Consider the following 17,355-nt stretch of genomic DNA (forward strand, 5'->3'; position numbering starts at 1 on the left):
TTAACCCATCCACGTCTTCGTGTTTAAGATGGATGTTGATTTTTTCCTTTTATCTAGCCTGACAATCTCTGACTTGTAATTGGAATGTTTCAATCTGCCCTAATAGTATAGTCACTGGCCACATGTGGTCACTTAGCCTTAAGTTAACTCAAATTTTAAAAATTTAAAATTTAGTTCCCAAAAAGCTCATTAGTTAATGTATGACAGTAGTTCCCAACCTTTTTGGCACCAGGGACTGGTTTTGTGGAAGACAATTTTTCTATAGACAAGGGTCAGAGGGGAGAAGGGGAAGGTGTAGGGATGAAACTGTTCCAAGTCAGATCATCAGGCATTAGATTCTCATAAGCAGCACGCAATCTAGCTCCCCCACATGGGCAGTTCACAAAGGGGTTCACACTCCTATGAGAATCTAATACCACCCCAGATCTGACAGGAAGTGGAGCTCAGGCAGCAACGCTCGCTCACTCGCTGCTCACCTGCTGAGTGTCGCAGTTCCTAACAGGCCACAGACCACTACCGGTCTCAGTCTGGGAACTGGGGACCCTGATGTATGACCATTGGCTGGTGTTGAACATGCAGACGTTCAGAAACAGAAATTACCATGAAGCAGTTTTCACTTAGACCATTTGTATTTAGTACCATCATAATCAGTAGGGTTGAATTTAATTGGGCCTTCTTGCTATTTGTTCTATCTGTCCCACATGTTTTTTGTTCACTTTTTCTTGTCTTTTGTTAGACTGAAAACATTTTATCATTAAATTGGCTTATTAACAATACCTCTTGGTACTTTTTTTTTTAAGGCTTTTCTAGGGATATGGTTTTCAACAGGGAGCTATTTTGTTCCCCTCGGGACATTTAGCAAAGTCTGGAGACATTTTGTTGCAACTCAGGGGGGTGGGTCCTACCGGCATCTAGTGAGCAGAAGCCAGAGATGGTAAGCTTCCCATAATGTGCAGGACAGCTCCTCACAGCAAAGAATTATCCAGCCCAAGATGCTGATACTACCAAGGTTGAGAAACCCTGCTCTGGGGCTTACTAAATACTCCCTAACTAATCACTGTCTTCTTTCAAATACTATCATATCACTTCATGTAATGTTAGAATCTTAACCACATTCTACTTCCTTCCTATCTTGTGATTACTGTCACATACTAGTAGCTGTGATATTGAGCACCTACCTAGTCTACCTCTCTGGGTTCAGTTTTCTTCATAAGAAAATTGGGAATATCGACCTCATTGACATTCTGTAAGAATTAAAATAAGGAGAGTAGAAAGCACAGTACCTACAATAGAGGTGCTAACTTAACAGTAAGCTATTATCCTATTAATACAGAAAATTTTGAAATGAAGGAACAGAAGGACACACCTGAAGAGAAACCTCGGTGACCTACATTCACACCTGGTTTAACTTTTGTTATAAATGCCTCTCCTATAGCTCTCTACCTACAAAAGTGACAATGAGACTGCGCCCTACTGGACTGGCTGGCAAAGTTTGACTCAGAAGAGAAATTCAAGAATCTTTCGAGCTCTGATATATAATCCCTTTTATTTACCTACATTTAATTGAAGACATCTGTAAGTGGTGCCACACAAAATGTAATTCAGACTTAGAAATGTCAATAAAAATGTCTGTTAAGGCCAGGGTCCGGTGTAAGCCTAGCAGGGGAGTACATATCAGCAGCTACAGAGCCACCCAAAATTAGGGATCTAATGGAAATATGTTGCCTGACTTGACGAGGTGATAAAAGCTCTTTTCCCATAAAGCTTAATGAGCTCTATTAGTCTTCAGCTTACAGGAATGTAAAAGGGTCAGCCCCACAGAGGGAAGTAACTGACTTTCCACATATGGTCCACTCAAATGACAACATATCAAATTACTGATGTAATTACTATAACCTGACAATTTCATTAGATTCATGTGGCAGTTAACTGTTTAGGACTTACAACAAAGGGACATGGTTCACTCACAGTAGTCGTTGTGGAGAAAGTGAAGTTTAAAGTCAGCTTTGTTTTCAACTGCAACTCTCATGTATTTTACCATCTCTGCCAGAGTAATTTGACTTCTATTCAAAATTAAAGAAGGTGCTGGGTATAGACCATATTTGTAATTTTTCTTCTCCAGCTAAGTCATAAGCTTAATGGCAAAATTAAACATTCAGAGACTCCCAACACTCTCCTGCCTGGCCTTTGCTTTGGCTCTCAGGCGCTATGTGGTGGCAAAGGAACAGCAGCCCCCGGCTTAGTGCTGCTAGTGAAGACTTAAGGGTAGCTGCCACGAACTTAAGCCCTCAAGTGGCCCCTGTGGAACTGCAAACTAGAAAAATACCAACAGAAAGCCTGCAAAATATTTCCCATCAAGAAAGGAGACTTATATTGGTCATCTTTAATTTTGATTTTTCTTCCTCTCCAATGTCATAAACCCAGTAATAAAAAAGATAATTAACCAAGGTAAATACCACTCCAGATCATTAAGTGATGAAAGCAGACAGAAACTATCATTAAACTCTGGATACTTTCCCTTCTACTTTTCACCAAAGATTGAAGCTTCCACACATATATTCCCAATACTTAACAAGAGTAGTAATATGTAATTTAAAAGTATATCTTTGTGGCCGGGCACAGTGGCTCACACCTGTAATCCTAGTACTTTGGGAGGACGAGGCAGGTGGATCACTTGAGGTCAGGAGTTCAAGACCAGCCTGGCCAATATGGTGAAACCCGTCTCTACTAAAAATACAAAAACTAGCCAGGCATGGTGGCAGGCGCCTGTAATCCCAGCTACTTGGGGGGCTCAAGCAGAAGAATTGCTTCAAATGGAAGGCAGAGACTGCAATATGCTGAGACTGTGCCATTGCACTCCGGCCTGGGTGACAGAGCGAGACTCTGTATCAAAAAAAAAAAAAATATATATATATATGTGTGTGTGTATACTCTATATACTCTAGTTGCAGCTAGTGTACTCTAGGTATACTCCAAGACCTATCTATAACTGAGAGCATCCAAAGATTACAAAGGACAAAGATCTCAATCTTAAGTAGCTACAATCTAACTGGGAAGACAGACTGTTAACCATACTAAAATGTAAATACTGAAACTTGTCTACTTTTAGCTGAGTCTTGCCAAATTATGGATGAAAGACTGCTACTCTCAGTCTCAGCCCCACAAAATTCATTCATTCGTTCATTCACTCATTCAACAAATATTTATTGACTCAGTGCCTACTATGTTCTACTTATACTAAGAATGAAAACAAGAAAACAAGAAAAACAGGGTCCTCTCTCAATGAGCTTACATTTGAGAGATGTCAACTGCTAAGATTTACTGAGAAGTATCTTTGCCATTGGTGAGTAACAGCCTTAAATTGCTACTTGCCCCAGTAAAGTGGACATCAAGCTCAAGCCTCCTTATTGGTTCCTGTATAGGAAAGTCAACCCAGCCTAATTGCCTTCTGCTAAAAACCCTTATTCCTGTTCATTCCTCTAAGCTTTTGCTAAAATGAGAGCACAGCATTACACGTTATCAACATTATCTCATCTAAGCTCCTGCCAGCCCCTTTTTTCCAAGGTTAGACGCTGTTTCCACATCAAATCAAAGAGACTCCCCTGATGTACATCATCAAACACTGATTACAAGAAGCATTACCAAAAAGCTACCAATGCACCTCTACCTACTGTGGGCCCTTTACTGGAAAAGTAAAGGATAAAACAGCACTTTGTAGTTGTTAACATTTTGTGCATCTCCTTTCTACTTTTCTGTGCACTTAAATTGTTTTAAACTGAGATCTGCATGTATAATTTTGCATCACGCTTTTACCTCTCAATATATCAAATGTATTTTGTATGTGTTATTCATCAATATATACTCATGAACACATATTCACAATCTCCATTTTAATGGTTGTAGGGTGGTCTATCATATGGCTGTGTCATAATTTATTTGACCTGTTCCTGTTGTACATTTAGATTGTTTACAGTTATAAATAATGCTGTCATAAACATTTTAATGCAAGTTTTGTCCCCATCTTTGATGAACTCTCTGACAGTGATTCTTGGAATACAATTACTCAACCACAGGTATGGATGTATATAAAGCTTTTAGTGTATGTGACCAAACTGCTTCCTAGAAAGGATGAAGTTCATAAACATCCCATCTCATTATATCTTGTCAAGCATTCACTTAAAAAATAAGATATCTTGATAGATTAAAATAAAATTGTAGATCACTGTCATTTTAAACTGCATTTCTTTTATTATTAATAGGATTAAACATTTAACACACGTTTATTACCATTTGTATTTTATCTTATCAATTACCTGATAAAAATCCAACCAAATTTTATGAAAAAGAAATTCATATTGCTTCTAGAAGATCATTACATTAAGTATAACCCTTTCATCATACTTTACCCAAGTTACCTTTTAGCTACATTTGTTTTCATGTACAAAATTATGAGTCTTTACATAATCAAATTAATTTTTTCACTCTGTTTTTTGATACTTTCCATTGCTTTTGAAGTGAGAAAGTGCCTCCATAACTATAGAGCAGGCTTATTATAAAACTTATATTGTTTTCAACTTTTTATGGTTTGGTTTTCACTTTACACCTAACTCTTAATTAAAATTCTATCTGCCAGACACTGTGCTCAGTGTTTGCCACAGATCATCTCATTTAATTTTAATGTCCCTGTAAGTATTATTATCTCCGTTCTTAGATCAGGAAAAAGGGCTCAGGAGTCAATGACTTGCCCGTGGGCTACTCAGGCCTCTCTCATTTCAAAGCCTAGGCTCTTTGCACTATACCATTCTGCTTCCCCGTTGATCCTGGATACTTAGACAATGTGACCAAGTCTGGATGGGACTACCCCCACTGGTCTGGTCCATTTCTCCTGGTGACCACTCAGCTGGCTACCACACGTTTTCAATGTGCCACTGTGGGCCACACCACATTATCAGCAGTAATAGTCTCAATAATCAAATAAAATGTTATAAAAGCGGAAATGGTCTCAGAAAGGACACGGTATTGAGGCTCAACCCTGAAGAGGAATGTGGTTTGAACAAGTTGGGAATGGGAAAAGCATAAAATGAAATAAACAATAGGCACAAAGGGAAGGACAAGTGCAAGGCAAGGAACAGAGTCTCATCGCGTGGAGCTGAAGCCTAAGAGGAGAACACAAAATAGTGCCATGATGTAACTAGCATAGTTTATAACTGCTCCCATTTCCATCACCTCATCTGAGAGGTAGGAATTATTATTTGCATTTAAAAGATAAGAAAAATGAGGCTCAGGGCAGTTGTGATTTACCCAATGTCATATGGTTAGTAAGTGAAGGCAAGCTCTTACCCGGTTTTGGTTCTAAGTCCCACTACCTCTTCACATAACTCTGCTTCCACCCTTTCTCTACTTTCTTTTCCAAGTCTCAATGATCATCTACAAGTTCTTCTGCAACTGCAGCTCATAACGATATCTAGTTCTCTAAATATCTAATAGTTTTTCTTTATCTCACAATTTTATCACTGGATTCTCAGTTTTACATTGAAAACCATGATGAGGATTAAAGGAAAAAGTGAATGAAGAACCCAGAATATTGCCTTGTTATAATAGCAGCTCAATAACTTTGCTCTTCTCTTGTCAATTCATGGATTTTAAAGTGCTCTCTCTAACTGAAACTTCCTTGAAGACAGCCTTTGCCTCTGATTTTTCCAGCTTTCTTTTAATACCATGGCAATTTATAGAACATAAGGCTGCTGTTAAACAAACAGGAGTAATGACGATACAACAAGGCTCTTTAAAATAAAGGACTGATTTCTCTCTACTTATTGAGAAAGAAAATATACTTAAAAAGAGGCAATAACCTGTCATGAAGGTGAATTGCTAGATATAACTTCTAGAAACTTTTATCCAAAAAAAAAAAAAAAGGCGGGCAGTAACTCACTCCATTACTGTTATTGAAGAATATATGTGTCACACCAAAATGAGCACTCCTAAATTATCAAATAAATGCCTAATGAAAGATGTCAATAATGGTGTTCAATTACCAATTCTAATATTAAGGTCAGTGAGTAACTCTTACCTCCAAGGGTGAACTGCAAAGGAATCTTGTGAACTGCAGAGTCAAATTTGAACAGAATCCGTTTCATCCAGTAAATAAACAGCAAAAACAAACACAGAGAAAAAGAAAAAATTATTATACAATTTTCCAGTAAATCCACTTAAAGTGAACCCAAAGATTACAGAAAATTCATGCGTCCACAAAATTCATCCAGAGAATAGAAAGGTTCAACCTAGTCCATAGGAGGCACCTAACTACTTGAATTCCTTTCAATAAACATTCTTAAAACTCTGTATAAAAGCACATAAAGCACAACAAATCAGTCCTAAAATAGTTTGCTTAAATTTTATCTCACAACTCCTACATAATAAAAACACCTTTTAAGGAAAAAAATCAGCAATCTTCCTGACCCTAAATTTGACAGGCAAAGTTCAGTAAATGCCAAGAGAAGAAGATACAAACCAATGAGGAGACCAAGAAAAGGGAAGAGGAAAGATAAAGAGAGAGGTCAGGTGAGTGAGAATGAGAAGGTGAGGTTTTAGCTCCACAATATGGCATCTCATCTGTGGTCTTTACCCTGTTCTGATCTTTCTCTTTTCTCAGTCCCATATCCCCCCCCTCCCTCCCTCCCTCCCTCCCTCCCTCCCTCCCTTCCTTCCTTCCTTCCTCCTCTCTCCCTTTCTCCCTTCTCTCTCACCTTTCTCTTTCTTTTTATGACACACATAGAGGAATATAGAATATCACCTGAAACTAAATGCTATATGATCAGCATTTAAATAAACAGATTATAGAGGGGGACAGAAACAAATGACAAAGCAAATTGTAGGATACCTCTGAAATGAGGACTGTCACATAACTTCATGCATACACATGATGGTAATTCATAATGTTTTCAGAGATGTTATTTACAGATTCAACATTTCAAATCCTTTGAGATTTACTGTAATAACACCCAAATAATACACACTCTTGATCTTTCTAAATGCAAATTAACTACAATAAAACACAATGACAGGCCTGTTTCCAAGCACTCATGAACTTCCTCTCCACAACAAAGCTAGTACTCACAGGGAATACAAATAACTTGTATTCTCTTTCAGAGTTACACATTGAAATATTTATCAATGAAATTATAAGATATCTGGGATTCCCTTCATGATCATTGGAGAAGTAGGGAGAAAAGTAAAATGTAGTAGTATAAAATAAAAAGACTAGCTGGGTGGGGTGGCCCATGCCTGTAATCCCAGCACTTTGGGAAGCCAAGGTGGGTGGATCACCCGAGAGAGGTCAGGAGTTCGACACGAGCCTGGCCAACATGGTGAAACTCTGTCTCTGCTAAAAATACAAAAATTAGCTGTGTGTAGTAGCAGGTGCCTGTAATTCCAGCTACTTGGGAGGCTGAGGCAGGAGAATTGCTGGAACCTGGTAGGTGGAGGTTGCAGTGAGCCAAGATCGCACCACTGAACTCCAGCCTGGGCAACAAGGGCGAGACTCTGTCCCAAAAATAAAAAACAAATAAAACAGACTAGACATGATATTAAATGAGTGAAGACAAGAGATTAAGGTTCATCACCTGATTCTATCTACTTTGTAAATGTTTAAGGTTTTCTATAATAAGTTTTAAAAAGATATCACATACTCCCACCAAAAACACTAAATATATTCTTAGAATATCACTAATGCATACCAAAGCCATTCAATTAAATAGTATCACTTAGGCCCTAGTTGACAGTATATCAAAATGTAAACACTTCAGTAGGAAGCAAAAAAAAAAAAAGGAAAGAAAAGAAAAAAAATGCAAACAGTAAGAATTTTTTCTTAATTTATATATCAATATGCAGTTTGATTATATTAACTCTTAAGATAACTTTCTGAAAGTGCAAAGTATACCAAAATTTTAAGATTTCTTAATGCTGACATGAAGCAAATAATTTTATTGAAATTTAAAATGCGAGTTTTGTGGCCTTGGATTCTTTCATTGTAGCCCAACCTGAGACAATCTCTACCCTTCCTCCCAAGAATAAAAGGTGCCAGTTCAAAGCCTAGCCAGTTTTAACAGTGGAGAAAAATGAGGCATGGTAAATTTTGATTTTAAAATCAGAAATTTGATACTGAAGGGTTCTACACTTTTCCCCAAAAGTGAATGTTAATATTATACACATACTTTTGAATTTATAAGCAAGTCATGTTCAGTAGTAATTGATGCATTAATTAGGATGGAAGTTACTTTAAATAACAATGAAGACAAGAATATAAATGCTGTCTATAAAAACTAATGTCTCCTTGAAGTTCCAACAGTTTATACACATTTTTGGCATGTGTATATGTCCAACATTTGTGTCACAGCTTTTTCAAAACAGACCTAAAAAATTCTCACCCTGCTTGAAGCCGCCAAAATGTGAAATACATAAGTAAAAGTTTTCAATCCTAAAGCAGTAAAAACAGAATAACAAATCACAAGACACACATTGACACTCCTATTCCCACAACATGAAAAAGATTTCAAAAAATGCCATCTCTTTATTAGTGCATCAGTAAAACCCATTGTTTTTTCACTTCAGTTACTTAGTAAATTCTTTCATAATGAAACTGTACATATTATATTCAGTAGAAATGGTAATACTTTGAAAAAACAATTATAAAAAATGAGACTGCAAAATACATTTTCTATATACACTGCAATTGAAAGCAGAAATAGATTCCTTAACGATCACTACCATGATGTCTGATCAGTATTAAAAAGGACTGTGGCTCAATTTTGCTATGAACCTAAAACTACTAAAAAGTAAAGTCTGTTAAAAAAAAAAAAAAAAAAGACTATGGCCGCACACAGATGGTAGCACACATTAATATCATTTGTCTGATATGACTATATTAATAGGACTACTTAATAATAAATAATGGGTAAAGTTAGTAGTTAAGAGAAAGATCCTTTTCAAAATACTTGGGCGTAATAAATAAAAAATATAATATGTTTTACAAAATATCTGATTCTGCAGATGGGCATACAATTTTATCATTCTAATAACAATCAGAGGTTAACATAGCCATATTCTTTATCTCCCTATGTACCCACTTTTAAAGATTACTTTTAGGAAGTCTCTTGATTTAACATAGCTGAATAAAGGAATAACTTGCATATTTGGCTTTTTAAACTTAACAGCTAAGATTCCTGTTTGTAACAATATTAGTAACACTATCAGTTTGATTCACTTGATAAAATTTTTAAAAATTCTAAATGCCAATTATTCTGTCAGGTCTTGAATTTTTAAAAAAATGTAAGAATTATGGTCTATATTTAGAATCCAGGCATAAAAGGCATCAGTACCATTTTTGAAATCCTTTAGGCCTCTAAAAAGAAAAAGGATACACACAGACAGCGCTCACACTCCACAGCTTCTTACTGACCTTGCTTTTCTTAAAGTATTCTCACTTACCAAGCCTGGTACCATTGTTCTAGTCATCATCTGCAGCCTGACTCATAACATAATCCTTTCTCATTCCCTCCAAAGAAGCACTTAATGCTTACCGAAATTTTCTAAACCATTTTCCAAGTGCACAAAATTGTAGTTAGACCTCACAATCAGTAAGTTCTTTTTCTAAGTACAGGGGTGGTGGGAATAAGGACCAAAGAAAACACATTGCTAATTTTGTCAAAAGATCCTAGCAATTTGGATGTAATGACTTCCTTTTTGGTGAGTTAAAAAAAAAAAAAAAGGTCCCAGAAAAATAGTAATTATTTTCTCTTTGTAATATAAACTATTCAACAGATAATTCAAGACACTTTGTTCCTGAAATGCCTTATCTGTTTAATAAGTAACCGTGGTTAAATTCCTATCTTTTAAAGAAAAAGGAGACACTCAACGCCAAAAGGCAAATTTTACAAAGATAAATCACATTTTTTTTCCTAACCCAAGGAACATCAGTGAGGTGTGTCTCTATTTGCCAAAGTAAAATTCCAAATCTTGTAACTAGTCATATCAATTATCCAAAATTTCCTCACACTAACAATATACACTTCCGGTTGTATTTCCTGGGCCTTTCAGTTATTGTACTCTACTTCCACCTACTGTCCTATAATTTATCAGGGGACAGGGCTGATTATTTTAAGTTATAATCTAATAAAATCTTTATTTAAAAAGTTTGCAATTATCAATCTAAATTACACCTCAATGTAAAATACTAAATTCTTCTATCAGGAATTTGGAAGCCTTAACTCAGTTATGACTCTAAATTATGTCAACGTAAATAACATTTTAGACTCCCTTCCCATCCCTGTTCAATTTCTGGCACATATTTACACTATAAATAACCGGTAGTTCTAAGGCAGTGCAAAACTAGGTTTTATATCAAGAATGTCTCTGATAAATCTACAACGCTAAGAAATTAATTTGACTACACAAAAGAAAAAAGTTTTGTTTCACATTTCATTGCAGACAAATAAAACCTTCAAAGCAGCCAAAAGACACAGCTAGCGCCTATTTAAAAAGTCATCGAAAGAATGAGAATTAAATCTGTATTTAACAAGGAGTAGAAACTAAGGTTTGAGAAGATCTTATTTAACCTATTAGTGGGGAGTAAAAAGGGCAGATTCAGGTAATTCCCTAAATTCATTTTTTATAGCTATTCTCTGTCCCAATTGTAAGCAATGTACCTGAAAGGGCTGTTTGTGCTACGTCTTCTGATTACACTTGGCACCTTAGACATTAAGCTTCAAAACATCTTAAAAGATGACAAGGCCAGGCACGGTGGCTCACGCCTGTAATCTCAGCACTTCGGGAGGCCAAGGCGGGCGGCATGAGGTCAGGAGATGAAGACCACCTTGGCTAAAACAGTGAAACCCCATCTCTACTAAAAAATACACAAAATTAGCCAGGCGTGGTGGTGGGTGCTTGTAGTCCCAGCTACTCGGGAGGCTAGGCAGGAGAATGGAGTGAACCCAGGAGGTGAAGCTTGCAGTGAGTCAAGATCGAGCCACTGCACTCCAGCGTGGGTGACAGAGCGAGACTCCATCTCAAAAAAAAAAAGACAACAAAAATATTATTTACACTCTAACATAGTTAAACCTTTGTCTTTACATCTCCCTTTTTGCCCGAGGATTAGAATCTTACTAGGTCTACCCACTTGAGTTATTTAGGCCTTGGGGCTGGGGTTTGTTTTTTGTTGTTGCTGTTTTTGAGATGAAGTCTCATTCTTGTCCCCCGGGCTGGAGTGCAATGGCATGACCTCGGCTCGCTGCAACCTCCACCTCTCAGGTTCAAGCGATTCTCCTGCCTCAGCCTCCTGCGTAGCTGGGATCACAGGCGCCTGCCACCATGCCCGGCTAATTTTTTTATTTTTAGTAGAGACGGGGTTTCACCATGTTGACCAGGCTGATCACGAACTCCTGACCTCAGGTGATCCGCCCACCTCAGCCTCCCAAAGTGCTGGGATTACGGGGCCTTGGTTTTTGATGTGTAAAAGGATTTCAGCCAACCCACCTTCCCCAGATGGTATCCTGTGGCATGGCAGGCTCCTAAGACACTCTCTAAAAAACAATTCCATGGCCACGTAAGTTTAGGAAATGCTCTTACTATATAGCGGCCTCACCTCCCCTTCCTCCTTACTTTAGTGAATTGGAGGCTACACTGATATATTAAAGGCTCTGCACATTCCTGTATTTATAAAACAAAAAACTCTTCTACTTCAGCTTCAGTCAAGTGCTTCCCAAAGTTACATGCCTAGAGATTTTTGTTTTTAATTTCGTATAATATCTATTAACATTCCACAGAATCCATTTTCCACAAAGCTCATTTTAGGCAACACTGGTCCCTACCAGCTCTAACTTGTTTTCCTCAATCTGTACTTACTAGAATTGCTCACTGAAAACACTCAGTGTGGCGCTCTCAAAAATGGCAGAAAATCCAATACTATCAATGAATTATTCACCCTCTTTTTCCCCCGTTTAAGAGTTCTGGTCCCTACCCAATAATATTCCTGGTGATATTATGGGCAAATGCTCAAAGCAATGCCACAGACGTACTATAATAAAATGCCTCTTGAAAATTCTAGTATCTGCCCAGAATCATAAAAGCCCATAAAACACTAATATACAGAGCTAGTTATAAATGTTTTGCTCTAAATGTTGATTTCAAAGTTTGCTAAAACACATCCTAATTAATGAGCTACTTCAATAAATATCCTTTTACTATTTTTTGCAGATTTCTCCCTAATTTCTAACAGCAACAGGGATTTGGGTTGTAGTCAGGTTATTCACTAATATCTACCTCTTATATCCACTATAATAATCATCATATATTTTATAAATAGTAGAAATGGTGGCTCTATACTTATTAACATCAATGATATCCATATAAACTTGTTAAAATATCATTTATTTACTACCTTCAAGCCTAGTTTGTTTCTAAAATTAAACTGTTAAGTTTGCAATATGAATCTATAAAATCCAGATAACAGTATAACAATTCTATATCTTAAAGAGCTATAGTCAAAAAGAACGGAATCTTTAAAAACTGTGTTGCTTTTCAACATTATCAGCAGCAAACAAAATCACCATAACAGAGTTCATATAAAAACACAAAGAAGAACAGGTTCTTGGCAAAGTCATCAAACAGAACACCCACCAAAGAAAGACTCCGGTGCTGGTGGCATTCTGTGCTGATTTCAGAATCCTTTGCTCCTCTAACAGGAAGATAATTTGCCATAGGACCCTAATGATCTAAGGCCTGTGTGTTAATTGCATTAAATAAATACCAGCACCAAATACTAAAACATCTCATAAGAAGTATGGAAATAATTTTACAAGTATGTTTAAGAGAAAAAACGCCTTCTGGTTTTTGAAAGTAAACACTGAGGCCGAAATTTTATACAAGAGCAATCTTTAAATCACTTGCTGACATTCTTGATCTGCAAGCTGAGTGTTTAGAAATGTACCAAAACTCAAAGGTTTTCAATATTAGATTCTTCCAAAATAATATTTTCCTAGGTATGGAGTATAGTTATTTCCAGGTTGGGAAAAGATATTTAGAAAAAATAGATAGATAGATAGATAGATAGATAGATAGATAGATAGATAGATCGATCGATCGATCTCAAAAGACTCATATCAGAGAATATAGAGAACTCTCTCAGTCAATAAGGAAAAAACACAAGAACCTAACTTTAAAAAGGTAGGGGGGCAAACTCTTAAAGACTTAACAAAACGGAACATATTCAAATGGCCAATAAATACATAAAAAGTTCCCTATTTAGACATCAGCAAATAGCAAATTAAAACCCCAATACAAACACTACCATCCACCCACCAGAAAGGCTAAAACTAAAGCATTAGACAACACCGTATACTGATGAGGATGTGGGACAACGAGCATGTTTATATGGTACAAGCACTCTGGAAAACTGGCCACATTTCTATAAATGCTGAAGATGTTTACCCTATGGCTGAGCAGTGTAACTCCCAGGTATATATCTAAGACAAATTAGTGTTATGTCCATCAGAAGATACGTACAAGAATGTTCACAGCAACTTTATTCATAACAGGCAAAAGCTGTCAACAACACATATGCCCAGCAATAACAGATTAATAAATAGTGCTGTATCCACACAATGCAATACTACATAGCACTGAAAGAAAACTGCTGCTATATGCCACATGGATTTCACACAGAATGTTAAGTAAGACAGCATAGTGTATGCTGTATGATAAATTTATATGAAGCTAAAGGACAGGCAGAATTAATCTACAGTGATAGAAGGGTAGTTAACCTCTGGGTAGGAAAATACTGGCTGGGAAGGGCCATGAGGGAGCCTTCCAGCATGCTGAAAATGTTCTCTCTTAATCTGAGCAGTGACTATAAGAGCATATACATAAGTAAAATTTGGCCAGGCGCGTTGGCTCATACCTGTAATCCCAGCACTTTGGGAGGCCAAGGCAGGCAGACTGCTTGAGGCCAGGAGTTCGAGACCAGCCTGGTCAACACGGCAAAATCCTGTCTCCACTAAAAATACAAAAATTAGCCGGGCATGGTAGTACACGCCTGGAATCCCAGCTTCCTGGGAGGCTTAAGTACGAGAACTGCCTGAACTCAGGAGGCAGAGGTTGCAGTGAGCTGAGATCGCGCCACTGTGCTCCAGCCTGGGCGACAGAGCGAGACTGTGCCTCAAAAAAAAAAAAAAAAAAAAAAAAAAAAAAAAAAATCAACAAGCTATACACCTAAGATTTATGCACTTTACTACACTATAAACTTAAAAATTAATTTTAAAAAAGAATATAAAAAGAAGAAAAAACTGTATAGTTCCACCTGGGGATTTTTCCTAAAATCAGTGAAAGCACACAATTTGACAGCTAAGATGTATCTTAGCAATTATCTAGTCCACCTCTTTTACATACTGAGCTCCAAAACTGTTACATTACCATCAGAACCTCAAAACCTTTTCCAATCTATGGTTCCCCTTCATTATACCAAGGACTTAACAATACCATTAATCAGAACTCAACAAGAAAGCAATAAAATCCAGAGATACCAACAAGAAGAGTCTCAGCTTAACTAAAATAACACTAAAATAAGGTGACAAATAGTTGTTTAGGTAACAAGAAAAGATTAAGTCTACAACAAAATACACAATTTTACGATACTGAAAAATTCAGCTAACAAACGGCAAAAAGCATAGGTAGGGATTTTTTTAAAAAAATTTTCACAAGCAACAGAAATCATCAAGAAGACAGATGCCACCATGACTTGTGTTCCTGCCTCGTCAGGGTCCCAGATGTTTTTTGAAAACATCAGGTACTCTCCCATCTACCTAAAATGTACTTCCCTCAGCCATGCACAAAGTGCATGCTCTCTATAGAGGTGTCTGTCGAAGAGCTTCCCTTACCTGAGCCTCTTCCTGATATCCTTATCTATTCTCATCTTCCACCACACTGTCCCTCACTCTATCCCTTCACATATCTAGCACACATTACTCTGGCACTATATTGCATACTTATTATTTATCTTCCTCTCTAGCACATAGTCTCCCTGAGGGCAAGAACTTTATCTTGTTCCCTATGCTACATCTTCAGTCCAAAACAATGCCTGGCACAAAGTAGAGACTCAAATATTTGCTACTTAAATGTCTACGTGCATTCAATTACTCGTGAATTCAATGAATAAATGCATCCATTCATTTGTGAATGGGAGTAATTCATCAATGAGTAAATGAATATTCATAATCGTTTCTTTCTCCCATGTCTCTTCACAGCCTCTGGATACGCTATAGAATTAAGTCATCTGGTCATGGAGAGACTCTATAAACAGAGAGAAGCAGTCACCATAAGGAAGACCCAGTAATGCTGAAGTAAAAACCTGTCCCCTTCTTGTTAGACCTTCTTGGGAACATCCATGTCCTCCAAGCACTAGCTTCCTGCAGAAAAACTTCCAGCACATACCATTTGTAAGGAGCAAGGAATACATACCAAGAAATATGGAGAACAAAACCAGGTATCACTGAAACTACACTAAGCTAGGCAAAATCATTCAATTTAACCTTCAAAAATTGGGTGTCTTCCAAAAATCCAAATAACATAAATTAGGGATAAACAGAAAATACCACAAAACCAAGAAATCAAAATTAGCAGGAAACCACAATAAAGACAATATTTGTTTTTAATGCCATCTGGTCAAAGTAATAAAAATGGAATATGGTATTAGCTATTTGATTATTAAGAATGACTATATTAACATAAACATATTGATAATGGTTACACGTACTGCTTGCATAACCTACCAGACCAATTGATTTAAAGCAAGTTTGAATATGCCCACATCTTGTCAGGTACATGTATTTCTAATAATTTTTAACATTTTAACATCAATGCAATGCTATGAAAAGACACATATAGGCTGGGCGCGGTGGCTCACGCCTGTAATCCCAGCACTTTGGGAGGCCGAGGCGGGCGGATCACAAGGTCAGGAGATCGAGACCATCCTGGTTAACACGGTGAAACCCCGTCTCTACCAAAAATACAAAAAAATTAGCTGGGCGTTGTGGCGGGCACCTGTAGTCCCAGCTGCTGGGGAGGCTGAGGCAGAGAATCGCGTGAACCCAGGAGGCGGAGTTTGCAGTGAGCCAAGATCGCGCCACTGCACTCCAACCTGGGCAATACAGGGAGACCCTGCCTCAAAAAAAAGAAAAGACAAGACACTTATTATTTTAGATTTTATTTGTTGGCTAAAATGTGCAAGAACTAAACATGTCTTATTCATCTATGCATCCCTAGTATCTAGCACAGTGAATGGAACATGCCCCAAATTAAATGATTATATGACTGCTTGAATAGAAGAATCGCATTCTTCCACACTCCAGGAAAAAGTAATATGAAAGCCATTATAAATTTTTGAGCTATTTCTGGAAAAAAAGTCACATAAAAGCCAACAAACATATATACATATAATATATATAAAAAAATATTTAGAGACCTATACAAATATATTCCCTATTTTTACATATTCTTAAGGCAGAATTATACTCTGGATAAATAACCATATATAATACATGTTTTACTTTTATAATTAACTACTACTGACTAGATGAAAATCAACTGCTTTTTAATGATACAGGCAGTTACCTAAAATTATTTGGCATATAAAATGAATGACCACAGTGAAAATACAAACTTTCCTTGTTTAGACTAGCCATCAAAAGGTACTATTGTTCACTTGTCAAGTGATTACCAGAAGGTCATAAAACTTGATGCTCTTCAGTTTTAATGGGAAAAACAGACCTAAAATACAAAAGCGAAAGACAAATGGCACTCACAGCAAAGTTGTTCCTATCACATGAGCTTTGCACTCACTAAAATGTGCTTAACTCGTTGTACGTAAATTGCTCAACACTCTCACTCAGGAAATTAAAAGCAGCTTTTACTTATTATAGTAGAACAACTGTCAAAAGCTTATGACATCATTTGAATTTTCCTTTTTGCTTCATGTCACAAGTTTCAAGAACACTATTTTCTTCCCAAGTAGCTTTCAATTTGGCAACAACTGAATTCTCTCTCCAGCTGTTTTTTAAAAGTAGTCAACTCAGCTGCTCATTCATTCAAAACATGTTCACTGGGCTTCTACTCCATTCCAGACACTCTGCTGGGCATTGTGTATTTCTTCAGACTCTTGCATATAGTATTTTTATACGTCAGTGTAACAAGCACAAAGTAATGCTATGGATTACAGTACCCCAATATAGCTAATTTATCAAAACAAGAGATCTGCTCCTGTATGAACAAGAAGCTCTACCACTAGAATAAAAAAACAGGACACCTATA

General features: G+C 37.0%; 1 protein-coding gene across 21 annotated transcripts in view; it reads right to left on the bottom strand.

The window, feature by feature from the left end:
- ATE1 (arginyltransferase 1) overlaps window positions 1-17,355 on the bottom strand; it is a 185,641-nt gene that overhangs the window by 119,966 nt on the left and 48,320 nt on the right. For all 21 annotated transcript variants that reach the window (XR_013398433.1, XR_013398432.1, XM_077947719.1 and 18 more), the window contains one exon: window positions 6,071-6,103. Coding sequence is in view for 19 of the 21 variants with exons in the window: in XM_077947719.1 (XP_077803845.1) it covers window positions 6,071-6,103 (33 nt within the window). In the remaining 2 variants the exon portion in view is untranslated. The remainder of the gene's footprint in view (window positions 1-6,070; window positions 6,104-17,355) is intronic.

Source organism: Macaca mulatta, chromosome 9, assembly GCF_049350105.2.
Source record: "Macaca mulatta isolate MMU2019108-1 chromosome 9, T2T-MMU8v2.0, whole genome shotgun sequence".
Lineage (NCBI taxonomy): Eukaryota > Metazoa > Chordata > Mammalia > Primates > Cercopithecidae > Macaca > Macaca mulatta.